Source organism: Anopheles ziemanni, chromosome 2, assembly GCF_943734765.1.
Source record: "Anopheles ziemanni chromosome 2, idAnoZiCoDA_A2_x.2, whole genome shotgun sequence".
In the NCBI taxonomy this organism is placed as follows: domain Eukaryota; kingdom Metazoa; phylum Arthropoda; class Insecta; order Diptera; family Culicidae; genus Anopheles; species Anopheles ziemanni.
Genome location: NC_080705.1, coordinates 60,508,681 through 60,534,919, shown reverse-complemented (window position 1 = coordinate 60,534,919; position 26,239 = coordinate 60,508,681). Strand labels below are relative to the sequence as shown.

At 42.8% G+C, this 26,239-nt stretch overlaps 4 protein-coding genes across 4 annotated transcripts in view; 1 reads left to right on the top strand and 3 right to left on the bottom strand.

Moving 5' to 3' along the window:
• Positions 1-12,114: 12,114 nt before the first annotated feature.
• LOC131281920 (intraflagellar transport protein 80 homolog) lies at positions 12,115-14,506 on the bottom strand. The gene is made up of 3 exons (XM_058311284.1): positions 13,703-14,506; positions 13,263-13,642; positions 12,115-13,201 (listed from the first exon to the last, which is right to left on the bottom strand). Exons 1-3 carry the CDS (start codon positions 14,504-14,506, stop codon positions 12,115-12,117), a joined length of 2,271 nt encoding a protein of 756 aa, XP_058167267.1.
• Positions 14,507-15,469: 963 nt separating this feature from the next.
• LOC131281226 (nurim homolog) lies at positions 15,470-16,460 on the bottom strand. Its single transcript, XM_058310492.1, has 2 exons — positions 16,125-16,460; positions 15,470-16,052 (listed from the first exon to the last, which is right to left on the bottom strand). The coding sequence occupies exons 1-2, from the start codon at positions 16,443-16,445 to the stop codon at positions 15,609-15,611; spliced, it is 765 nt and encodes a 254-aa protein (XP_058166475.1). The 5' UTR covers positions 16,446-16,460; the 3' UTR covers positions 15,470-15,608.
• A 765-nt stretch (positions 16,461-17,225) lies between these two features.
• On the top strand, positions 17,226-19,084 carry LOC131287213 (cyclin-dependent kinase 6). The gene is made up of 5 exons (XM_058316249.1): positions 17,226-17,533; positions 17,598-17,766; positions 17,852-17,984; positions 18,335-18,663; positions 18,732-19,084. Exons 1-5 carry the CDS (start codon positions 17,485-17,487, stop codon positions 18,955-18,957), a joined length of 906 nt encoding a protein of 301 aa, XP_058172232.1. The 5' UTR covers positions 17,226-17,484; the 3' UTR covers positions 18,958-19,084.
• Positions 19,085-23,984: 4,900 nt separating this feature from the next.
• LOC131281349 (BAI1-associated protein 3) overlaps positions 23,985-26,239 on the bottom strand; it is a 49,660-nt gene continuing 47,405 nt past the window's right edge. The window contains exons 9-11 of the mRNA XM_058310676.1: positions 24,854-26,200; positions 24,156-24,399; positions 23,985-24,076 (exon numbers count right to left, since the gene is read on the bottom strand). Coding sequence (XP_058166659.1) covers positions 23,985-24,076; positions 24,156-24,399; positions 24,854-26,200 — 1,683 coding nt within the window. The remainder of the gene's footprint in view (positions 24,077-24,155; positions 24,400-24,853; positions 26,201-26,239) is intronic.

The following is a 26,239-nucleotide window of genomic DNA, read 5'->3' as shown; positions in this document are numbered from 1 at the left end:
TTATTTTACCGTATTTAATCGAGTATGGTGCGCAGACGAGTATAGTGCGTACCTAAACTAAAACAAAAGTATTGAGAAGTTCATCTTGGTTACTTGCTAATGGGTAACTTCCGAATATAGTGCGCAGATAGTATTTGTTTCGATCTTTTATCTGAGAAAAAATGCGCACTATATTCGATAAAATACGGTAACCCAAACTAAAGACACAAAGTTAATAAATGAAAGAGGAAAGAAACACAATTATTGGAGAGAAGTACTAAGATCTTATAAAAAACTGAAAAAAAGGAGTAAAAAAACAATAATTATGGATATTGCAAACTGTAAAGCACAGTCATCTGACGTTGCAATATGTCTGCTAAATACTTGAGCCTTCGCGCAAGCATTAACCGGAACAGTGCAGGTACTATGAGTGGAATATACCATGTGCAAATCACTCATAAAATTCAATTTTTAATTTTACAGCTACAAATTATAAGGCAGCAGTGCAATTTTTTCAGCTAAAACGCATTTTTACCTCTTCAACCCATCGTTGGAAAATTGTAACAAAAAAAAATTAAAAAGGAAAACAATCATTCAGTGACTCGGTGGTCAACTAGAGTCGACGCGATCTTAGCTTTAAAACCCAGGTTTGGAGAAATCAAAAATGCATTGCAAAAAATTTGTAACGGTAAAGATAAAAAAGCAATAACAATAGATGAAACAAACACGCTTCTCCAACAAATGAGTAAATATGTGGTTGTTTTAATAGCCGTAATTTGGAACACGCTGCTTCAGAAAATAAATGCTACAAGCAAGACGCCTCAAACAGTTGAATGTGAACTATTGCAAGGATCAGTGTTGTTGCAATCGTTAGTAACATTCATCAATAGTTTTCCCGCAGATTTTGCGAATGTAGGAATAACAGCTAACGAGTCATCTTATAGTTCAGTTCAGAAGAAAATCGTGTGCGTAAGCGAGACGAACACAAATTTTCTATCAATTAAGAATTTGTAATTAATACATTCTATGTCATTTGTGATAATGTAAAATCTCTAACATTACAAAGGGCTATTATTATATAGAATCTTTCCCCTGATGATAGAAAGAAAATTTTAAAACTTTTGACTTAAATTTATAAAATTTCATTAATCACAGCATGCTTTAATTGCAAAATATAACAATAATATAATCATACAGTAGATATTTAATGCTGGTTAATATAAAGTTCTGTAAAGGGTTGGATCCGACGCCTCCTGAAGGTTACTATAGGCTCTCCTCCCCAACTCCTACTCAATACGTCCGCGACGTACAGAACGGTAACTTGTCGCCTAAATATCCAAGCTTGGGTACACGGGGAAACCCACCCCCTTGGGCGGATGGGCGGCAAGGCTGAATTGAGAGGGGGAATGGACTGCTACTTGCTAGTAGTTCATCCCCGAGCGTCTGTTCTCCATGTTAGGAGCGGCTCGAACCAGCGTCTGTTCCCCATGTTAGGGGCGGCTGTACACCCTGTCCTGGCATCCGTCAGAACGTGGAACACTACAAACGACTGAGGACACAACAAACCCGGCTCTTCGAAAGCAAGAAGCGCCGCTTCGAGGAGTCGGATGAACAACTGATGCAGCAACTAACTCAGTCGGGGGAAACTCGCCAGTTCTACAGGATGTTGAGGAAGACACAAGGCGGCTTCACGCCAAATGTCGCAATGTGTCGTGACGAGGAGGGCAACATTCTTACGGACGAGCGAGAGGTGATCGAAAGGTGGAAGTGCTACTTCATCGGACACCTGAACGGAGCGGAATTGGGGGAGTCCAGCAGCGGCGCAGGCAGAATTGCACAGCACATTAGCCAGGAGGTAGATGACGAGGTGCTCCCACCATCCTTGGACGAAGTCACTAGTGCCATCAAGCAGCTGAAACAGAACAAAGCAGCTGGCAGCGATGGGCTGGTGGCAGAACTATTCAAGATGGGTTCGGTAGAGCTTGCCGTCAGTATGCACCAGCTAATTGTGAAAATCTGGGAGCAGGAAAGGATACCGGAGGACTGGAAGCTGGGTGTCATCCACCCAGTGTACAAGAAGGGTGACAAAATGGACTGTGCCAACTTTCGAGCCATCACAGTCCTCAATGCCGCCTACAAAATCCTATCCCAGATACTCTTCTGCAGACTCGCGCCCCTTGCTACAGATTTCGTCGGAAGCTACCAAGCTGGGTTTGTTGGAGGCAAATCCACCACCGACCAGATCTTCACTCTACGGCAGATCCTCCAGAAGTGCCGGGAGCACCAGATCCCGACGCACCACCTCTTCATCGACTTCAAGGCGGCATACGATACCATAGATAGGAAGGAGCTGTGGAAGACCATGCGGCAGTACAGCTTTCCCGAGAAGCTGGTTCGACTGCTAGAGGCCACAATGGAGGGGGTGCAGTGTAAGGTGAGGATTTCGAACATGCTGTCGGATCCGTTCGAATCTCATCGGGGTCTGAGGCAAGGTGATGGACTCTCCTGCCTTCTATTCAACATCGCTCTGGAAGGTGTCATGAGGAGCGCGGGCTTCGACATCCGTGGCACGATTTTCACCCGCTCTCTCCAATTCTCGGCTTCGCGGATGACATCGACATCATCGGGCGGAACACAAGGACGGTGTGCGAGGCGTACACCCGACTGAAACGCGAGGCCGCAAGGATTGGATTGATGATCAATGCGACGAAAACAAAGTACCTGCTCGTCGGAGGCTCTGACAGTGACAGAGCCAGGCTGGGGAGCAGTGTATCAGTAGACGGCGACGAACTCGAGGTAGTAGAGGAGTTTTGCTACCTTGGCACTGTCGTAACTCCGGACAACAACGTAAGCTGCGAAATCCGGAGGCGCATTGTTCAGGAGAATCGTGCCTACTATGGGCTCCACAAACTCCTGAGGTCCAGATGGCTTCTCCCACGCACTAAGTGTGCCATATACCGCACGCTGATTAGACCGGTCGTCCTTTATGGGCATGAATCCTGGACTCTGCTCACGGAGGACGCCAACGCCCTCGCAGTCTTCGAGAGGCGCGTGCTCCGGTCTATCTTTGGCGGTGTGTGTGAACAGGGCGTGTTCACATCGGATGCGACCGGGGTTGGAGGGCTGCAGCCATGGACCGAGCTACCTGGAGAACGATTGGTGACCAGGCCATGCCAGCACGACGTGCTCAACTGCGAGCGGGCCATTGAAGAAGAAGAAGTAATATAATGTTATATATATAAGTACCTTGTAAATTATACTACACAGGATGGGCAGCATGAACCAATGAGTTTGAAACGGCGGCGCGCCCGCAGCGAGCGCAGCGAGCGGACTGCGCTAGGTCTTCCGAAAAAGGGAGTTTGTTATAAATTTGTGAAATAAGGGGGGCCCGTGGGCCCCCCTCATACCGCACCCCTAGGTTGATTGCGTTGCCGAACTAATATATCACCAATTGCATAAGTTTAGGTATATCATCGCACAAGAAAACGAAGGCAGGGGTCTCATTTATTCTTTCATCGATAAAAGTTTGACACGACACCTAATACAAACAATTCACATAACGGTATTTATATCACCCATTGTATACCTTTAGATTGCATTGTATACCCTTCGTCGCAGAATAGGTGTAGCTACAATCTAAACCAAGCCAAATCTGCCAAATGCTCCAAATGCAAAGAAAATTATCTCACCAATTAACTCCAGCATTCAAATGCAGCTTCTGCAAAACCGAGTGTCGCGAGGTTACCACTTGAGCATTCTACCGGGTAAAAATCTCCGGGGAAAATAAAAAATTCCAATACGCTCGAGCTACAAGGAGCATTCACTAGCCAATTCGAGCTCCTGGAAAATAATACTGTTGCCCCCTCACGTATAACACCTTCCTATCACTAGAAAAATTATGTATTGAAACACATACCAACCTTATTTCTAATCCAAAACCGACAAACTAACTGCTACTATCACTCTACTACCATCAAAACAGACAAACTAACTGCTACTATATATCTCCCAAAGGACGAACCCCTATATAAGAGTTCGGACAGAGTCAGTACGCCTCTGAATACGTGAAAGTGAACATAGTTTTCGAATCAACGTAAGAGGATATACCCCGAAATCGCAAAACAGAAGAAGAAGAAGAAGAAGTATATGTGGCAGCCTTACAATTTCGTACAGCACTGCACGATTTAGATAAATGTGCGACACCTCAAATCGAGAGAAATAATATTGAATTTTAACTTTGAAGAACACGTTAAATATATAATTACGTGAGGCACACATGCAGAGGCGGATCATGGGGTAAGCAAACTAAGCAGCTGCTTAGGGCCCCAAGTTATCGAGGGCCCCATCATTTACCCACCTTATATATTTTTTTTAATTTTAATGTTGAAATAATTTTATTATTTTTTAAAAAAAGTTGCATGTCTTATCAAATGTGTGATGAATTTGCGAATGAATTGGGCTTTGATTACGAAAAGGAGATCAAACGTCGCATTTTTGAGTTTTTTAAAGTAAACATAAAAAATACTGATGAACTAACATGTATAAAAGCGAACAGTGTAAAGATCATTTTGCAAAAGAGGATAATCCTCAGAATAGTTTGAAGATAATGCACATGGGCTAGCAAAAGTAATGCCCTGCCCCAAACATAGTTATAATACTTTGCATTGCACTAAGCTGTTATTTTACGAATTTTTTGATAAAAATATTCGGTATTCAAAAGACTCAATAACTAATTAGATTAAAATGTAACACATTAAATTATTCGTCAATTTTGTTAATAGAAAATACTATTTGTGAAAAATGATTCTCTTGGATAGTTCGCAAAGATGGTTTGGCGTGAAATATGATTTTGAAAACAAGGCTTTTAGCATTTAAAACATGGGATAATATTGAGGAAAATGTTAGTTTGTAATGTAGTTGAAATATAATGTTGAATGTTGAATGCAATGTATGCTTTTGGGGCCTTCAACTTGTAGCTGCTTGAGGCTTCTAGAACACTTAATCCGCCTCTGCACACATGCCATATGACACCATCAGACCCCACGTGTACCACCGGCAGGCACCACGCGCAGGTAGCCTTTTGCTCTTCCAAAAGTTTCTGCTGCAGTATTTCCATTTGTTTCTCCTTTTCAGAAAGTTGTTTCTCCATCATTTTTATTTGTTTCTCCTGCTGTTTTTCTTTAGTGAGGCAGTGAAGCTGCTACTTTTTAGTAGGCGAAGCCCCTTGTGCGGCCGAAGTGGGCACTCGCTTCTGCTGTACATTGGGAATTTCTGAAGACATATTACATTATATTCTGAAGACATAGACAGCTGTGATAAAACCTTTATAAATTGACCAAATATGGTATTTGATCCGATACAGAATGAGGAACCTGACATCACCATAAAACTTAAAAAGGTTTTTCACACTTTAGTTGCAAATCGGCCCTAAAATGTTAAAACTGAAAAAACATACGGAGAAGCTTAATTACCAAAGAAAAACTCTTTAGTATACGAATTTAACTTATTCATTTCTCGGTTTAGTACTTACAAACAACTTCCACGATTTGTCTCAGTGACATGCTTTTACGAATTTTGATTACGACAATCTTCTCGTTTAGGTATCCCGGATTATTCTCGGGCAGAGCATTGAATGTTCATAGATAGCAAAATCGATTCAACTAATCGCAACTTGAGTAACATTAGTACCGTTTCCCTACTCATACTATGATAGAATTTCTCTTTAAATCTTTCAATGAAGCTGATAATAAGTTCGTCCCATTAATGCACGCTGATTATTATAACCTAATTCTTCTCAAAGACATAAAAGATAAAATTAAACTCAGAAACATGATAACAAAAAAATGGAAGAAACTTAGCTCCGAAAGCCAGGCCAATAACTTCGCTAACAAAGTAAAAAATAGCATTCAAAATCAAGGAATCTAGCATGAACAACAAACTGGAAGAAAATGAACACTGACAAAAATAGCTGTAGAATTGTGAAGTTTATGAAAATAATCAAATACAACAACACAACTATCCCTACACTAATTTCAAATGATCGACCTCTATCTATGAATAGCAAAAAAGTAGGACGTTTGTTAGCGCTGTAGCGGACGGACCATATGTTCGTTCGTAACCAAAACAGACAGGCGCGAACTTGAAAATTGAGAAATGAATGAAGGAACTTGCAACGCTAGTAATGTTGAAAAAGGCCAGAGAATGAGGAAAGAATCAAACTTAAACAACGAAAGAAAGTTAGAAAGTAAAACATGAACAATTCCTTAGAAGTTAGAAAGTGAACCACGCATCATGGCACAGTTCTATGTCAAGTTCAACCCGCGAAAACTATATATTATAGGTATATAAGCCGACGAAATTATTGAATAAATCATCATCTCAACCTCGACACTTGTGAGCATGACACTTGTAGCAATCCGAAAATTTAGCGGTCCCAATCCCCTCCTTACCCAAAGGAAATTTTGAGAGCGTCTCCTCCGGCGTCGGCATAGTCACGGCACGGACCAAACAATCGGAAGATCCGCAAGTTCAATTCCCAACCCGGTTGCGATTTCTCCGTTGTCGGCGTAGTCACGGCATGGACCGATCGTACCGAAACAACCTTCCTATTCCAGTCCGAAGGACTCAGGAAAATTCTAGAGCGTCTCCTCCGGCGTCGGCATAGTCACATCGCGGACCGAATTCTCGGTTATCTTCAAGTCCAGGTCTTAGCATCACACGTTGTTTTCTCCGGCGTCGGCATAGTCACGGCCCGGGCCGAACACGTTGATACTAAACCCGAAGGAATTGAGTAGAGAGTAAAAGGTTTTCGCGTTGAAGACTACCGACGCACACGATCCAGACCACCACAACGGACAACCAGCTCGTTACACGCGCGTAGGACGTTTTTAGGATGATATTTCGAGCTGCCTAGCGGGATCTTTCTATTATTCATCCTAAATTGCTGTTATAAAGTAAATTACTTTCCGGGTGCATGGAGGAAAGCCAAAACAATACCTATTATACACTGTACGATATAGGTTCCCCATTGCGGAGCCCTATTTGAGAAGTGTCCAATCCTCGAAACTGCTGGTTTTTGCAATACACCGTAACGGACTTCATTGAAGCTGATATTAATATAATTTATGCTTAAATCCGTGATTTTCCGAGATCCACTGTATATTCGCTCTTCGAATCAACGAAAAATTGCTCGATCGATCACTGGTGATAATAATTAATTATCTTCAAAGAATCTGCTCGTTGGAGATTACTTCTGGTTTGGACAGCATTAACAATGCTTATGAATGAATTCATTGATAAACCGACGCTTCGTGGAGTTCACAAATACAATGAAGTATGTGCAACAGGATTGGAGTGTATGAAAATTTGGCTACGCCATCAACCTAAGGGTGCGGTATAAGGGGGGCCCACGGGCCCCCCTTATTTCACAAATTTATAACAAACTCCCTTTTTCGGTAGACCTAGCGCACTCCGCTCGCTGCGCTCGCTGCGGGCACGCCGCCGTTTCATACTCATTTTTTCACTCCAAATCATTGGTTTATGCTGTCCATCTTGCCCAGTTCAACCGATTAGTTCAAATTATTACAGCTTCTAACGGAAATTCAACGGTTCAAATATTCAAACTGAATTGATGTGCCACCTACTACATTACTTCCAGGCGCTAACATCGAAAAAATGATGACGATGCGGCGACTAGGGGGCCTCATTTGGGATTTTACCTTCAATTTAAATAAAATCTAGTATACCACGGTCTGGCAAAAGCGCGTTAAGCGTTCTCTTAGTCTCGTTGAACCGACAGAGCCGTTTTTGTAGGGAAACCAGATCCCATTGGGACCGGCAGTACATTGAATTTCTTAAAAGAATATGGTCGGTTCGCGTTATTGAAACCTTTTGTTAAGGAGGCGTCGGGACATGAACAAAAAATTGACAAAAGTCATTATTTTACCACTTTTTTGCATTGTTCTGTTCAAACAAACAATGTTTGAACATGCAAGCACTGCTCACTACCTACCGTCGATGATCTATGACGAATTAATGACTTAACGGAAAGTAGTGAAAATGAACGGAGCGCTTAATGTGTTAATTCGGAATGTCCAGTTAGTTCACAACATAGATCGAAAGGCGTTAGAGACAACCTTTGACGAGAAAAACGAATCGTTTGATTGCATGAGTCTACCAATGAGATAGCAAAACTTGTGGCCAGACCTAGTTTTAAAGCTCAATCGGCAATTGATAGATTCTTCGTTACAAAAACATTCGACAATAAGCAACGAAAAGGTGGAGCCACGAGCTTTAACCACATAAAAAATGCAATACTGAGATGCAAACAAAGAATCTTCTTTCAACGGTGAAATATGGTGAAAGTTCCGACATGGTTTGGAGTTGCATTAGTGCAGCAGGAGTGGGGTAGTTGCACTTCATTGATGGCATAAAGGATCACAAAACCTACGTTCAAATTTTGAAAGACAGTTGTATAAAAAGCGCCGAGAAGTTAGGATTTCAAGTAAGATTCCTATTCCAACAAGATAACGAGCCTAAGCACACAGCCGTAAACAACTCCATTCGCTTCCCACAGAGTCCAGATATGAACCTGGTAAAACACCTATGGAAGATTTTAGATGATTTCCTTCGTAAACGGACAATCTCTAAACACGCATACAAGATGATTGGAACAGAATACAACCCACCGGCGGCACCGCGTGGCAAATTGTTAATAACTATTGATTCTTTCAACCGATTTTCACGATTGACCCCTTAAATGAAAGGTCTTTTCAAGTTAGTTGTTAAAAGCTGATCTATTCGAAAATCCTCCTTTTGGAATTTTAGGTTCCTGTCGTTTTTATTTAAAGTATATTTGTGCTTCAATTGTAGCCTTTTTTCGTAGGAGGGCAGTTTTTTTTATACAAATACTAGCTGATTAACCCGATTTCATCAGGGTAGAAAGAAATTCCAAACGAAAGAGTGTTTTCACTCAGTATCTTGAGTTTTGCAATCTTAAATTTAGCGTTTTGGGGATAGTGGTATTTTTTAGTATTACCTTTATTCGACGAAACCATGTTAATATACATTTTGCATTCGCTATCTTATTGTGCTTCCACCTTGGTTCAACCATTTAAAATTAATCAATTGAAGCAAGTATGAGAAATACCCCAGTAAAACCGTCAACCCATGATATGTACGCTTTTTGTAAACTCGTCGCATCCGTAGTAATGTGGCATTATATTGTTTTACTTAATTTCTATCGTCCAGATGATAGAAAGTTATTGGCAGGAAGGAGGCATAAGAATGTTGGACATTTCACACTTGAAAAAATGTCTTTCTTATGATTATGTGTAGTATAAATTGATTAGACCGATTTAGTGTGATTGAGAATATTTGTTACGTAAGAGAAGATAGAAGAAATCTGGGATGTCTGGGTTCGAATTAGTTCGAGAAAATGAGTTACACTCCAGCCAAGTTTGGCACAGATACACTTAGTAGATTTTGCGTTGCATACTTGTGATGAGAATTAACACTTTTCGTTTTGAGCTATGCTATTGATTTGCTGAAGAAGAGGAGGAGGGTAGAGGGAGTTTGGGCTATGATTGAACATTAATAGTGAGGTCATTCGATTTAGAAACCATAAATTCTGCGAAATTGATACCCATATTGCATTTTAACCATTTTTAAGGTATGGGGTAGTATGGGAGCCCCCCTTTCCCTTTCCCCTAGAAAGATGAAATTTCAAACCATGGTATGTCCCTATGTGAGCAGTCTTCTTTTTCTTCTTCACTGGCCCGCTCGCAGTTGAGCACGTCGTGCTGACATGGCCTGGTCAGTATGTGAGCAGTATGTGTACTAATTTTTGTGAAAACTCGTTCAATAATTGTTGAACTATAATTGTTTTTCATTAATTTTAGAGGGGAGGTGTTCTGGTATGGTAGTTATGGAATGGGTACACCAAGGAACCAAAGAACGGTTCATACAAATTATTGGTATAACGTTATGACTGTATTATTTGGTAAAACTTTTCTGTGGTAACACATTTTTTTCTGTGTCGTGTGTGGTGCTGTGTGTGTGTTGGGTAGCACAGTAGCACACGACCCAATACTACATACCACCATTATAGGAGCAACCAACTCGAAAGAAATATACGATTTTTTAGTCTATTTTTAATGTTAACACTTATAAATTACATCATATTGTTAGTTACATTACAAAGTGCACCACTATTGGTACCGTTACCCTTATTTAATCGTTCCACCCATCGGGTGTTCACCGCATAACCCATTGAGTCGTCGCGGAAGACACATATGACCAAATATTACAGTAAGCAATATAGATTAATTATATACGTTTTCCAAACGTTTTTAATACAAAAAAAAACGAAAACTTAAACATTCCACACTTACCACAGGTTCCGAGAATGTGACTGTTGGTGCATCTTGGCACAATATCCCGTCTGGCACACTGCTTTCACTATTGTTACAATTGCATTGCAAAGCATTCACCATTTGAGACATATTTACACCAATTAAACTTCACTTTGCTTTGAAAACGATTTACGTTACGAAACGTTAACGTTCGTCTGGCTACCACAATGGTTCGATTCTAAGAATGGCCTTTCAGGCGACAATTTTACGCTGTGACTGATGGTTTTGCGTTGGCACAACGTGTTAAAGTTGGTAGCTTTGTTGAATGGCCAGGCTGGTGAATCGTCATTGTCGTGAAATTCATTCAGAAATCAAAGATTTCAAATTGAAACAATCAAACTGCCTTATGAATGGCTGAAATAGCTGATTTGTTAATAACTTTTTAGTGGCTTGACCAATTTTAGCGCCAGACCCCTCAAATGAAAGGTCTTTTAAAGACTGATAACTCTGTGCAACAAAGACTCTTCCGTAATTCTTAGTTTATGAAATTCTGAGACGTAGGTGCAGAAACTTTGGTTGGTATTTTCTGCTGAAATAACCAATTTGCTAATAACTTTATAACTGCTGAACCGATTTGTACATGTGACCCCTTAAATGAAAGGTCTGCTCAAGACACACAATTTTGTGTAACGATAGATCGTTCAATATTGTCTAGTTTTTGAGAAAGTTTATTTTTCGAAAAGCTTCGGAAATCTCCGGAACAACGTACTCAATATTTCGAATAGCCATTTAGGCAAAAACTTGCCAATTTGCTAATAACTTTATAACTGCTGAACCGATTTGTACATGTGACCCCTTAAATGAAAGGTCTGCTCAAGACACACAATTTTAACGATAGTAAGATTTTCCAGGCTGCTTAGTTTTTGCGAAATGATTTTGTATGTGAAAATGGCCGAAACAGCCTATTTGCCTATAACTTTTGATTCTGTGGACCGATTTTTACGACAGACCCCTCAAACGAAAGGTCTTTTGCAGACCAACAACTTTGTCGAAGTATAGACTTATCCATCGTTTCCAGTTTTGGAGAAATTAATACTGCGACACATTGTAAACATGGCCCGGTCGACCGAAACTCTTCGAAAATATCAAAATGTCATTTTCATATAATCCCAGGAAAACCCAGTTCGAAATTAGCTCGATTTAGCCTTTGGATCAATTCAACCATTGATTGTACAATTGTTAAAGTAACAAATAATATGAAAGATCGGTAAATTAGGTAAGCACGCATGATATGACGGATTGGGATTCGGATTCAAAGATCCGAATCTCGGAATGGATTTGAATCGAAAGATTCGAATCTCTGTAGGGATTCAGTTTCCCCATCACTAGTACATGCTGAAGTGACAGCTGTCATCATTGAACACTCGGATTAATGTCAAAAATGCCGCGTTTGAAAACGAATAGGATTAGACCAAAATGGTCTAAAACCGTTTGCGCTTCAAAGTACAAAATTAATTTTACAAAGATTAAAAACGATGCTGAATAGCACAACACGAGAATGGAAATTACAACTAATGTTCTAAATAAAGGATTGTTTTCTAGTGGGATAACTTGTGGAAACGAAAGGCAGAAATTTTATTTTTTGAAATCATTTTTCTATAAACCAAATTTCAAAAGAATCAATCGATTGAAATGATTAAAATATGTAGATACAACATAGAATATTCGACTTTTATAAAGAAGCTTCATCGGTCTGACGAATCGTTCCTATTACAACACTCTGCTAGTCCATGTGCTCATTCACGGCAAGAAATTGGGGATCATTTTCCTCACGTTCCAGTGCGAGCAGATACTTTTTTCGCTCCTCCATCACCAACTCCACATCGACCCCGTGTTTCAGAGCAACCTCTAGAGCCTTATTCCAGCGGTGCATTCGCAGACAGAACCTAATTGCCTCCGGAATGCGTTTGTTATGCAGCAGAATAATTTCCGCCTCCTGTATGCGTCCATTCATGATCGAATTCTCGGCCATATGTTCCGGGCCCGCGGGAGGCAGAGATTTAATGTGGTTTAGGTAGTTTACTTTGTCGATTTGCAGTGACGCAGAGAACGCTTCTTCGCTGATGTCCAGCTGATTGCGCTTGGATGCCATCGCCGCCAACGTTGCCCACAGCAGTTGATTCTGCACCAAACGGCACAGTTTCAGCGCTCGCTCCCACTGGTTCTCCGAAAACAGTTTATGTAGCAGCACACAGTACGTTTTCACCGAGACGGTAAAGATCGCACCCGAACTGCGGAACGTCACGTTTGGTCCCTCGAAGTTCTCCAGCGTTAGGTTCTTGCCGAATTCACTCGTATCGTACGTAAACGTGGTCAGTGCGATCAGTGTTGGATCCGTGCATGCCTCTCCCGGACAGTACCAAACGCTGTAGCTGAGATCATGCAGTGCGACAAGGATATTTGTGTCGCTCGACCACATCACCGTCGTCACCTGTGTTCCGATCTTATGCGTCACGTATTCCGGGCTGCTGTGGACGCTGGTAATGTACAGATCCTGATTCACATCGATGTATACCAAGTACTGGTCGTCGGGGTTTCCGAACCGACACACGGCCACCTCGACAACGGGCGATTTGCTGTGAATGGTATACGGTTCCTCTTGGCGTGTGGCTCCGGGCAGCAAATCAAACACATGCACGATCGTCTGATCTGAATGATCGCGTACCGCCAGCGAATCCAGCCCAAGCGATATACAACGTCCGTTAAGATGGGGGATCTGTGTCTGCGAGCCGGGATACCGCGGGTTCAAATGTAGCCGTCCAGTGTACGTGTAGATCCATATAGAGTTGTTGTCAACTAGAATAAAATTTCTAAAACATTGAAAATAATCAGTACCAATCAACAACCTTCGAAACCAACTGTAGTCCATACTTCTTCCCAAGCATAATGATACGAATATCACTTCGCCCGTCAATGATGATTGGAGTGTTGATGTAATTCTCGTTGAAGATATGAATCTGGTGGACCGTCGCTACCACCAAATGTCCATACCCAAGCTCCCACTTGATGATGCGCTCCGAAAAATCCAACGTATCGGAGGTGCGTGCAACAATGTCCTGCAAGAGGATCGTCTTGCGGCCCGATGTGATCGCTTTCAGATTTCGATTTCTCAGCTCCCGCTCGATGATGTGTCCGAAGAGCAAGCTTCCGGTACTGGTAGAAGCCGCTATTTGCGTACTATCGCCGGACCATACTATGTTGAATAGCGACCCTATGACCTGTTGGTTGAATCGCACGATGCTGTGGCTCCACTGGAAGAAGTTAATTTAAATAATGACGAGTGACAAATTAAGAGATGCTTTAATACTTACTCCTGTATAGTGACAGAGCTTCACCATATTAAACCCACCGACGGCCAACAGTTCACCATCGGGACAAAAGTCAATCGATGTGATGGCATAATCATCCGCCACACTGGTGTAAATGTTTGTGCCTTGTGTATCCCAAATCTTGTATCGACAGTCCTCACCGCCCGTCCCAATCATGGCCGTATTGGTTGACCAGCACAGACAGAGGACCATTCCGTCGTGAGCTCTCCACTTGGTCAGCTTACTGTTGGCCGCAAGTGGTTTAATCGCCACGAACGGACCTTGACAGTACACGATAGCGGACGCACTTGGAGACCACCGAGCGCACCGTATTTGTCCTTCGTTCTGAACCACGGTAGACCGCAGCATGCCGGAACGTGACCATATCTTTATGATGCCATCTTCACCGGCCGTCAGCAAACCGGCACCGTCCGGACTCCAGCGGCATGAAACAATCGTGCCACTGTGCGCTGGGACGTTACGCTCGATTCGGGCACTTTTGTTCAGTATGATGAATCGCCCATCAGCGCTGGCCAGCAGCAAACATTCACCTCCTTTGCCGCCGCCGGATACACTCGCTCCACCCGCTCCTACAGTGGGGCCCTTTCCGAGTAGCCAGTGCAGATCGGTCGGCACGAATCCTTCGGGTAGCTTTGCCACTTGCACCATCTCACGATTGTTGGAGCTCCACTTGTACACCTGCTGATCGCCGCCACAGCTATAGATGTCCTCGTTGTTACTCCATCCAAGCGCAGCAATGCTGTCCGTTAGCTTGGAATCTTTAGAAATATAGGTCTTGAACTTCATTTCAAACCTTTTGCACGATTTGTGAATCTCCGTAAACTGCTTCCAAATGAATAAATTTGTTTGTTTTAATGCATAACTTTCCCGTTCCTATGACGACAGCAGTTGGTCAATGCAAAATAACGCCAAAATTCTCTTTCCACTGGTTTTTCACCATACGTGCCAGGAAACATTTCTGGGACCATTGTTCTTTCTGGGAAAAGTGTTTTGAAAGGATTTCTTAACTAAAGATGGTTGTTTTTATTTGTTAAACAATAAATTTAAATAGTTTCTCTAACTGTGAATTTTTGAACTCGCAAAGCGCCATCTGTGAATGTTTCGGCGATTCAAAATTGTTCTCATATCTATTGCACCGTTTACACGAAGCAGTTAACCGTCATGTCTACGGCCAAAACTAGTTACCTACTAGCAATTCGATGAATACTGTAACAAAGGTCAGCAGGTAAAAATCTATTTGAATCTCGATATATCCATACCCAGGGCAACTGGTTGTAGAAGAAAGGTATATAAGCAGGAAAATTCAGATGCGAAAATTACAATTGGATTTGGGTTTAAAAATGTAATGTCGATACGACTGCGTGAGCATACATTATCAAAAAGCTAAATTGCATAACTTACCTAGGCTAGGCGGCTGTTAACATGACGGTTTACAGAATAGAAATTCAACTCTCTTCCATTTCACCAAAAAGTAAAAATTTCATATTTCTTTCACATAAAGCCCAGAAAGGGGTATATGGGGTGCCCATGGCGCAGCGGTAGCGCGAGGAAACACCACACCATAGGTGTGGGATCGAATCTCGAGTCAGGCACCCTCCGGTATTACGAACGGCTGACCACCGATCTATAATATACCGTCTTTCGGTCACACAAACTCTCTTCGGAGAGAGGCCTTGTCCCACTAGGGGATGTCGTGCCACATAAAAAAAAAAAGCCCAGAAATCCAAAAGTTTAGTAAAACGCTTTGGTTAGTTTATTAGTTACCATTCTTTTCTGGGGGCAGTTGATTTAAAATAATTCAAAAATAAATTAGTCAGTCATTAGTCGGGCACGACGAAGTGAATGAGTACCGGAAGAGCACGAATGGTTTTTTTCCAAGGCATTTGCTTTAGTTGGTGACCCGTGCTAGTTCGGCACGCTTGCGCTCGAGCTGATGCTGCTGGTATTGCAGATCGACTTTGGTCGTATTCCATGCCAGATACATGTACAATGTCCACACCGACGCAAGTAGGCTCCGATCGATTGTCATACCATTGGTGAACCACAACACCACGGACAGGGCGACGAACGAAGGATGACGGTAGCGCTGATAGTAATCCTGCAGATCGCGTGACTTGTAGGACATCGGAGGCGCAAGATCGTTGATATCGTAGTACACATGCTTCAGGCCGATCAATTCCGGCAGGTCCACCATCAAACTGCCACCGTATACGACGATCCACGATAGGACATGCGCTCCGACCAGAACCCACCAGAGTGTTGGGTTTTCCTCTACGTCGAAAAACCACAGACAGTACTGTGTTGGTGATGATTTCCAATTCTTTAGCATTAGCTAGAATGAAAGGATGAACGCCAGAGTAAAGAAACGAAAATCAACCACAGCTTGTCGTCGTCGGGCACCTACCAGCAAACAATACGATGACGCGATGTTGTAAATGCTTCGTTCTGCCAGTTCCAAGCCGATTGCCTTCCAAAAACGCTTGACTACAGCAGCTCGCATCGCACTATGCTGCAGAACAAACAATACGACCCATATTGAGTTGAACAGCAGCGAAAACAAGGCCGCCCTCAACTCTGTGCGTTCAGTAGGCAATGTTTGGGAAGCTGCATCTTGTGTGCGGACGGGCGTGGCCAGGAAAATGCTCAATTTCCCCACGGAATAGAACACGGATATGAAGGATAGCAATGACAGCACGAAACACAATAACTGACGAAAAGATACCATGGTTTCTTCGACAAATATTCACTTGTTTTCTTGAATACTGCACACCTTCCAGTCGATCCAGTGGTCAATCTAGTTGTGATGTCCACAGATAGCACCATGTAACGCCGCGCCTTTTGTTGGTAAACAAAACATTACGTATGACGTTTATTTTACGCTTTTTACCCTAATTTGCTAATAACTTGTTATTCGCTTAACCGATTTAGACTTTTGACCCCTCAAACGAAAGGTCTATTGAAGACACGCAATTTTGTCTCAAGTATGTTACTACAATTTGACCATCTTTTCTAGTTTTCCTAGTAGTTCTCGCCTAGAGAACCGGTTCACGAACCCATTTGCATTGTGTGCACCAACACATCCACAGGATCTATGTATGGATACGAACCGGTAAAACTACCGATTCATTTCCAACGAAACCGAGGTTATTGCTACCAAGCTGTGCTTACCGTGAAGGAATAATACCGACTGCATGTTTAGAAAACGTTTGTGCCCGTGTAATACTCAGCAAAAATTACTAATTCATTACACCATCTTAGTAACAAATACAAATGTTTAGTTTTTCGATTCAAATAAGCCCGAACCAAGTACGTCAACTTACTGTGCAACCTGATTAACGGGTAGCCTTGATGGAGTTTTAGACAACCTACTTTAGGTATCCTTGTCCCGTTCTTGTTTCCTCGATTATTTTTGTTTGGATTTTTTTGGGATATTTTGTTTCGATTTTTTTTGTTCCGCTGCGCGCTTGATTGGAGTTTTTAATTTGCCAATTGCTTGGCGCAATCCAACGGTCATTTCACCGAGATCGAAATCCGATCGGCAAATTTACTACCCGGCTGTTAGTTGTACCGTGTGAAAAGGATACGTCGTAGAACAAAGGACACCGCATCTTGTGCAGCTGACAGCGTAGCACCACGACTCGGAAGAAGAAACTGGCGGGAAGAAGCAGGCGCGCCATCTTAAGGATAACGGTCATTCCCGAGGCAGTAAAGATTGCCACTGAGAAGCAGCGCGAACGACGCCGGCTGCCGCCGAGGACTTTCGAATGACACAGGCTACCAGCAACTACGAGGAGCTTGGAGTGATTGGGACCGGTAAGGATATGGTGGCCACTAGCGCAAGCAACTGACTGACGAGTGGTGCTATCTCTCATTTTAGGCGCCTATGGTACCGTCTACCGGGCTCGCGACCTAAAAAACCACGGCAATATCGTCGCTTTGAAGAAGGTCCGTGTCGCACTAACCGAGGATGGAGTGCCGATGTCAACATTGCGGGAAATTTTCATGCTCAAGCAGCTGGATACCTTTGGGCACCCGAACGTGGTCAAGTGCGTATCCTTCCATGTCAACAGGTGGTTTCCGATGGGAATCCGAGCTGTTGTTATCATGTTTTCTATTCTTCATACTTTGCAGACTGCTAGATGTCTGTCAAGGACAGCGGCTGGAGCGGGAAGGACAGTTGGTGCTGTTTTTGGTTTTCGAACATTTGGACCAGGACCTGGATGAGTATATCAAACGGAATGGAATGCCGCCATCTACCATTCAGGTAAGCACTGCCTTACGGCGAGGGTCCTGAAGTTAAGACTGGTGGAAGCCTAAAAAATGCATTGTGATGAATCCGAGCCTCTCCGAAGTCTTCATATCAAAGGAATCATCTATCGTTGCTTGGTAACAATAATTTTTGATGAGCGCGTTAGCTCTGTTATTTTTGTTGCACTCCGAACAATGGGATCGGTTCTTTGGCAAGCTGGTATCAATGTAGGAAATGAAGTTTATTTAGGACTTCAATGAAAGCAAAAACACGAACCACTTCTCCAGCGAGGAGTTTCCAAAAGTGCTAGTACATACCCCTTTGTTATGCATATTGATCGCTGCACGTTTGGCAATTCTTTACAGCGTCTTTCCTGTGAAATGCTTACCGGAATCGACTTCTTACACTCGCACCGGATCGTGCATCGAGACTTGAAACCCCAGAATCTCCTCATCTCGACAGACGGGCACCTGAAGCTGGCCGACTTCGGACTGGCAAAGACCTACGATTTCGAGATGAAACTAACGACCGTCGTGGTGACGCTGTGGTACCGCGCCCCGGAGGTGCTGCTCGGCGAAGCTTACAACAGTTCCGTCGATATCTGGAGTGCCGGCTGCATCATCGCTGAAATGTTCCAACGTCGGGTCCTATTTCCCGGCACGGCCGAGGGCAATCAGTTGGAGAAAATATTTGAGTATGGTTTCTTTTCCTCCGTTCAAGTATCCAGATTTTTCATTTGTTTGAAATGTGTTTTTTTTGCAGATTAACGGGACGCCCCACGGAAGCCCAGTGGCCGCGGGGTATTTCGATTGTACGTGAAAATTTCCGTTCGACGAAACCACGGGAGCCGCGCGACTTCTGCCCGAAGTTGTGTGATGAAGCGAACGATCTCCTCAAACTGATGCTCGCCTTCAACCGACATGATCGCCCGTCCGCAAGGCAGTGTCTTAATCACGCCTACTTCACGCAGGAACCGATGCCAACGTAAGCAACGCTTTTTCTACCATATTATCTCACTTAACACTGACACACACAAACCGGGTCTAAAATGTTGAAACGAAAAAAAAGATGTTAAGGGAAGGACACAGTTACTCGGGAAACAATAGGAACTACTTCACTGAACTTAACAGTAGTGCGAGATTTCCGGGAGAGGCATAGATCACAGGTAAAGAACTCAACCAATGGTATCTAAGACTAGGTGTCGCCGACTGCCAACTAAATTTTACCGGTTCTTATGATGCATTTTGGTATTCCGATAAACTGCCACAGCCAACTGTTTTCTCGATATTGTTAGTTCGTTAGGCTAAAGAGATTTCGCAGGTCAACTGTTCCGATTGACACAAGCACATGCGCCCCTAGTGGCATTTGTAATTACAAAGCTCGGTTCCTGTGTACATGTGTGGATTTCAATAGTATACTATGGATTAATTGATATAAAAGTGAACTGTAATATGAAGAATTGGGTATTGAATATTGAAGAACAATAATCTCCGCCTGTATTACTTTTCGATGACTCCGAATCGCCCAAGGATGCGTCCTAGATACAAGTTAGATACAAGTAAACTGTAATGTATATTGAAGATCTACAATGTCCCAGGGGATATTGCATTAATGAACAAACAAATTTTCTTTCCTTATTGACCACACAGTATCGGTGTATCGGTGATAGTTGAACAGATATCTTCTGGTTGTTTTATTCATATTTAGAGATATTCGAAAATACTGAATTCACAGTCCGCTGGTACACATGATTTCTCCATTCTACACGCTCTGCACGTGAATCTCTGCTGTCCTTGTGCCTCGTCAATGTGATCCATTTACGGACTCTATATATATATATTTTAAAGATGGATACATCTCTGTCCAGACTCATATCGAATGTTCTCATCGGGTGCACTTGTTTTCCGTATTCTTTTCGTCCGCTCGTGTAAAGCAAATGGGATTTAAAATACGATAATTAGTCTTATGGTTTGAATTTGTTTTTTTTGCAATACCCCCTCCTTCTCTTTGGCGTAGTTCCGTTTCGCGGTTAATTTCTTTCTCATCCGCCGTCCCTACCTCCTCGGCTGCTGTTTGTCAACATAATGGAAATAATTCAACTCTATGAACACGCGCGTGTACCATTAGAAGGATACTTTTTTTTAACCTCAATTCCCGTTCATTTCCCCCTTCCACTCAAATATAGTTTATTGTAGTTGTACAACATTCAGTAAATTCTTTGATTTTCCAACAATAAGAAAAAAATCCTGTATCCAGCGGAAAATTCGTAGCTAAACTGAAACACAACGGCACCCGTAGTGTACTGTTATCACGGGAGTATATTATGGTAAACGTGTACAGAAAATATATTTATATATATCAATATGTATATATACTTTTCATTTGTTTGTTAGAGCATTTCCCCTTTAGCGTTAAACGAAGGAACGTACTTACGTTGGGGGTGGCTTTAGTAGTTGTAGTTTCGCAGTATAATATTTTTTTTTGTAAAATGATACACCCAGCGGTGGCCACCGTACCGTTTGGATCAAGGTAACCCCTCTCCTTCGACGGCAGAGTTAAAAATATGCTAAATTATTTCGCCACACATTTGTGCTTTTCCAACTCTCTACCACGCTTTTCTCCGGTCGCCTTCGTTTCTATAACACTATGTCCAATTATGCTACCGATTGTTTCCATTGTGCTTGTGTGTATTGATTTTGATTTCTTCTGATCTCACGTGTCCCTACTTACATCGTGAACAGTAAATAGGTCTTATCCGCTTTTCTGAAACTTCGTATGAAAAAAATCCTCCAGAAGATCACCGTCTCCCAGTCGTACGCGGCCATCCGATAGCTGGGGGTGTAATGTTGTTTTACGTTTTAAAATGCTTGAAATGGAATAGTACATGTGATGGGATGGGTCACTATCTGTGGCCGATGATGGCCTTGATTTACTAAATTGTAATTACAATGGATTATGTGGGTCCAGAAGGGGTGCTGCGCTACACGCGGTGCTGAAATATGTCGATGTTGATAGTGTGTTGATCATTGCTGTACACAATGAGCTAAAATTTCAGTTTGCTTCTACTTTAGTGTATATTTATATGCATTCTACTACGTTACGCTGAAGTGAGTTTGAGTTGTTTAGTTTCTTTCCTTTGAATGTTTGTACAAAATGTTCGCCACGAAAAGGATCCGTCAATCCGTACAGTTTAGCTCTCTTTTCAATAGTTTCGTAGCGCTGGCTCGACGCGTATTCGATGATAGTATTTTTTTGGTAGTATATTTTTGTTTTGCTAGAAAAGGCTGCTAGGGGTGTCACGACTCCTAAACGGTATGTTGTATATAAGGTTTGCATCTAAAGGTTTTGATATCATATCAGTAAGGGTTTCTTTTTGTTTTGGTTTAGTTCAGCTTCACAACTAGCTTTGCCCGTTTTTACTGTTTTTCACCCTTCCCTGCCCCGTGTTGAGGTGGGCATCTCGTTAGTGAAACGATATTTCTATCTTATGCTTCAATTTGTAGTGTTTTTTTTTATTGTGACCGGTCCCACTGAGTGTGCATGCCGTCAGAGATCAGAGACTAGGTGTAAAAAGTTCGTAGAAAAAAATCCCCCAGCTTCCCAAAGATTGCAGAACAGCAGCGTGTTAATCACTCTTGCGCCGTTTAAGTAGATTAGTAGTGATAAGTGTACTAGCTCACAAGTACTTCCGAATGCTAAACGTTAGGTACATTGAGAAAACGACACATTGAATCAGTTCGCTTTGGTTTTTCTTTTGGTTGAGTTAAGGGATGCGTTGCGTGGTGGCGTTGATCGAGTTTACGCTAATGGTAGACTTTTAGAAATGCTTTTCCCCCATATAGTGTGTTAAAGCTTTGCCGTTGTAGGAAATGTGCAGGGTTGTTCCACTTCTATAATTACTACTACTATTACGGTTTCTACCACAAGTATGCTACTACAAGTATTCTACTACATGCTGTTGGCTAATGAGTTGAGATCTGTTCAAGGGTTGCTGCAATTTAGCATGTGGTTTAGTATCCCTTTCACAACTTATGCTGTTGTTTCTCCACATCGAAGCCTACTGGATTCGGGATACCATTATTGGTTTAGCACATCTAAGCTCGACATTCACTCTTATGCTATTGTTAATGGTATGGTTTTGTAGTACTGCTGTTTTGTTATTTGTTGGTGATAGTTTCTCTCTGGTGAAGCAGTTTTAGGATGTTGTTGTATATCTGTAATACATACTCAATTTGCTTCCTTAACTCAATGGTACTCGGTCGGTTACAAAGGCAACCGAATCTTGATTACACAAATCTAAAGACCAACTGGTCGGTTGGTTTACTTTCGGTAGAAAGAAATGATTTCATTCTCTATTGCAACCTGTTGATATTCCCCAAATAATGGTTGTATCAATTATCTAACTACTACGTACATAGACACAGTCAGAAATCACACCACTCTACTCGTTTAGTACGGTACGATAAGGTTGTGCTATTACCTTTACCTTTTTATTACCAATTCCTTTAATTTCCATTGTATCGAGGAGTTTTGCCAAGCAGCTCTTCCCTTGTGCGGGGAGAGGAAATTGGGAGAGGTGAAAGGACACTAGAAAAGGTGTGTAGTGTAGTCGAGGAATACTGGGGGGACCGGAGTAGTGGGAGAGGGTAGTGTATAGGGTACGTACGAGCCTGTGCCTCAGAAACAATCGCCCGTTTTGTGACGAGACGATGTCCTTGCTGGTTGGCTTTCTAGATTCATTATTCATTCATAAGAAAATATCTGCAGTTTGTGAAAATTTACAGCTTAAAAGTTAATTTCTTGTTTTGTTTTGTTTTTCGTCTCGTTGGTCAACACTCGATCCCCAATCACACAGTATTTTCAGGCATTCATTCCGACACATCCCCCATCATTTGCTTTCTACAAAGATCCCTTTGGCGTAGTGTAAACCTTCAGCGCCCCTAACACTAAATAGTCAAGTAATTAGTGAAGACAAGCTAGTTCGTTTGATACTGTATATAGCTCATTACAAATGTTTACGTGTATAGTTTTGGTTTGGTATTATACATCTGTTAATGGCAATTTACGTTGTGTTAGGAATCGTTTAATCCGCCCCGACTGATCCGTACGGTTGTAGGTATAAGCTTTTCCTCGCATGAGTTTGTCGCTGGTATAGTTGAATGTGTTAGCCATGAATTGTATGGTTTTCATCACCATTTGAATATTTGCAGTATAATAACGGACCCACATGCGTATGTTGTCCCAATACAACACATTTTAAAATTAGTTTCCCTAGTAGTGTCATTCATCAGTTATAGTGTACGTTGTATTATAGGACAAGGGGTAACGATTACCACTAAAATACATCAATCCTTCGAAAAAGCTGCCTTTCCTTGACAATGTTGTTGCGTGTTATCATCATTTGCTTTATGATCCACACTGTCCCTGCCTAGTGGATGACTGTGTTACCCCCTCGGGGAAGGTTATGCAAGTGGGTTTTTGGTTTGTACATTAGAACTACGTGTAGCAATCTACGCTTCATTTGCGCGTTGTGGTTTTAGAAGGCAATGATTGGCTATTAAAAAAAACAAAACACTAACATACACATTCACAATGAAAAACACGACAATCTTGAACAATCTACTAAAATGCTTAAATTCGCAACGGGGTTTGCCTATTTGGTGCAATCTAACATGTATGCGTAGTTCTCCTGTGTGAAGTTATGGGTCAATCTATCATACAATTTTCTCTTTTCGGAAGAATTTCCCTGTCTCCTTTTCTGTGCGATACACAATTTGACATCGCTTGGGTTAGCTATGGCTTATAACCTTCGGTAGCCGGGAATGCTATTGTGTATGCGTAGCTGTAGCGTGGTGATATCATAAAAGGACACGACTCGTGAACGTGATGTTGATTGTTGATGCATTCGTTTGAACCAGCTCTCATCCAGAATGTGTTGGACTTTTAACTTAGTTTGTGCCTAAAAAAGTGTGCTTTGCATTGATGCTGCCGATTCAGTGCTCATCGTATTGTCTCTTAGCCTACTACACGCGCTTTCTGCTTGCGCAAAAAGTCCATGGAATTTTTATCGTTTACCCGTCCCTCGAGGATTTGCAGTATAGGATGGTCTGTAGTTAAAGAAACATTGAATGAATGAATTTTTGAACTGCTTTTTTAAAAAGAATTTTCCTTATCCAGGATACTCACTCTTGTCCTTCATCTCTAGCAGCGGCAGATCGATCTGTGCCAGCACGTTGAAATTGTCGATGTTAAAGTTCGTTCCCACCCCAGGGATGTTGTTTAGCGCCAGGAATGCCTCGCCCGCGAAGTCATTCGCAGTCAGTACGTCGTGGTCCATTACGGTGAACACTATCATTGCAGCCTCCACCTGGCACTGTTCTTGTGTGACGGAAAACTCAAAGCACTCGTCGAACACCGGGTTGAGCGTTTTCTAAAACGAGGGAAATAACGTAATCTGCAATTAGTCAAAGTGCCTCTTGGGCTCATTTTTTCAACATCATATGATTCGCTGTATATTAAATCGTTGAATGAACCGAATGAAACCATAACAACCAGGATTCGATAAAATTTTAATTTTAGAACATAAACGGTCAATTCAAAGTTATCGCTGTGAAAACATCGTGCAAATGGTTGTGCTAAAAGATATTTTGTGATCGAGTTTGGCAACCACTATTTAGTACAAATTTAGTACACGCAATAATGCCTAGAGGTGGGCCAACTTTTACTGAACCCTTTGTTGCTAGGTTATATTGCAATAGGAACGGATCGTATATGGGTTCGCCAACTAGTTCAAACGAACGAGACCTTTGTTGAGAGATGTTGTCATATTCGTGAAGGAAACCCGAAATCAAATGATAATTGACTAAATTAACAGCTTTTCTCACCTTATGCACATTTGTTTGTTGCTCGGAGCAATGCGAGAAGACTCGGCGCGGCAAAAGTTCGATGATGACGAAAGGATCACTGAATCCATTCGGATCGAGCGGGATCACATCCTTGGCGTGCAAAATTTCCACACACAGCGAATCGTGGTTAAAGTACGCCTTCACCGACAGCGACCCCAGCGAGGTCGGTCCGATCGTGTTGAGCTGCTCTTGCAACCGCTGCATGTAGAACAGATCGATCAAATGATCCGTGTCGGTTTTGTGGTACTGCAGACGCTGCTCCACGCGCCAGAAGGTATCGCTGTGCAGAATTTCCGGCGGCAAACCGAGTCCCTCGGCATTGAAGAACTCCCCGAGCAGCTGGAGCGCGCCGTACATGCGATCGTGGAAGTTGGTTGGCTTTTCGCCCTCCCCACCGGCATCCATTTGTTTGGCGAACTCCGTCAGCACGCTGTTCCAGATCAGGGTCATGGCGCGGTAAAAGTTCTGCGACAGCAGTGTCACGTTCAGAGTCGCCAAATGGGAGTCCAGGTATTCCAGCAGTGGCATGACGGCCTGATTTGCCGGCAGCGAATCCGGTGACCACGCCAGGTGGAATACGGACTTTTGCAGTGGCCCTTGCATGGAAGCGGTCAGCTTTGTCAGCACCCGATCTGCCTTTCCTTCCAGCTGGCCGATGGTGTTATCGAGCAGCGTTTCGGCGTTCTCCGGTAGCTGGTGTGTTTCGGGATGAAATTCGGCGAGCGCCCGCCGGACGTACTCGAGATTATTGACAATCACACACAGCTCATCGGTAGTACGGGCTTGCTGCTGTTGGTTCTGCTGTTTGTCGTAGAATCCCGTACCGCTTTCGGCGAGTCCCTGGTGGATAAGGTCCGAGTACACGTTGGCCGTGGTACAGACCAGATCGATGATAAGCGTTTCGTAGTGCGCCCCGGAAGCATGGTCCGGCCAGGATAGATTTTTCCAAAACTCCCGTATCTGATAGAAGCACGACGCCGTATCGATCGACGAGGTGCTATGGCGGACGATCCGCTCGCCCTCGCACAACTGATCCACGCTTACCGCCGCCTTGATCCGCTGGATGGCTTTGGTTTTACTGACCGAAATCCATCGCTGGACGGCCGGCTCGAACCATTCGTGGAAGTTCTGCAAGCCGAGCGGCTTCTCCGGCGGTTGCGGTGTGACCGATAGGTGCGATTTCATGTTGTGGAACTCCTGCAGGGCAAAGTAGATCTCGAACGGGGCCGTATCGGGTTCACGGTCGTGGTCCAGAATGGTCCAGTGGTTCACTATCGTGCCGGGTAGCTGACCGCACTCGATCCGGTTGGTTACTTCCTCACTGAGCTGCATTGGCGAAAGATTAATTAGGTTAGGCTTCATTGC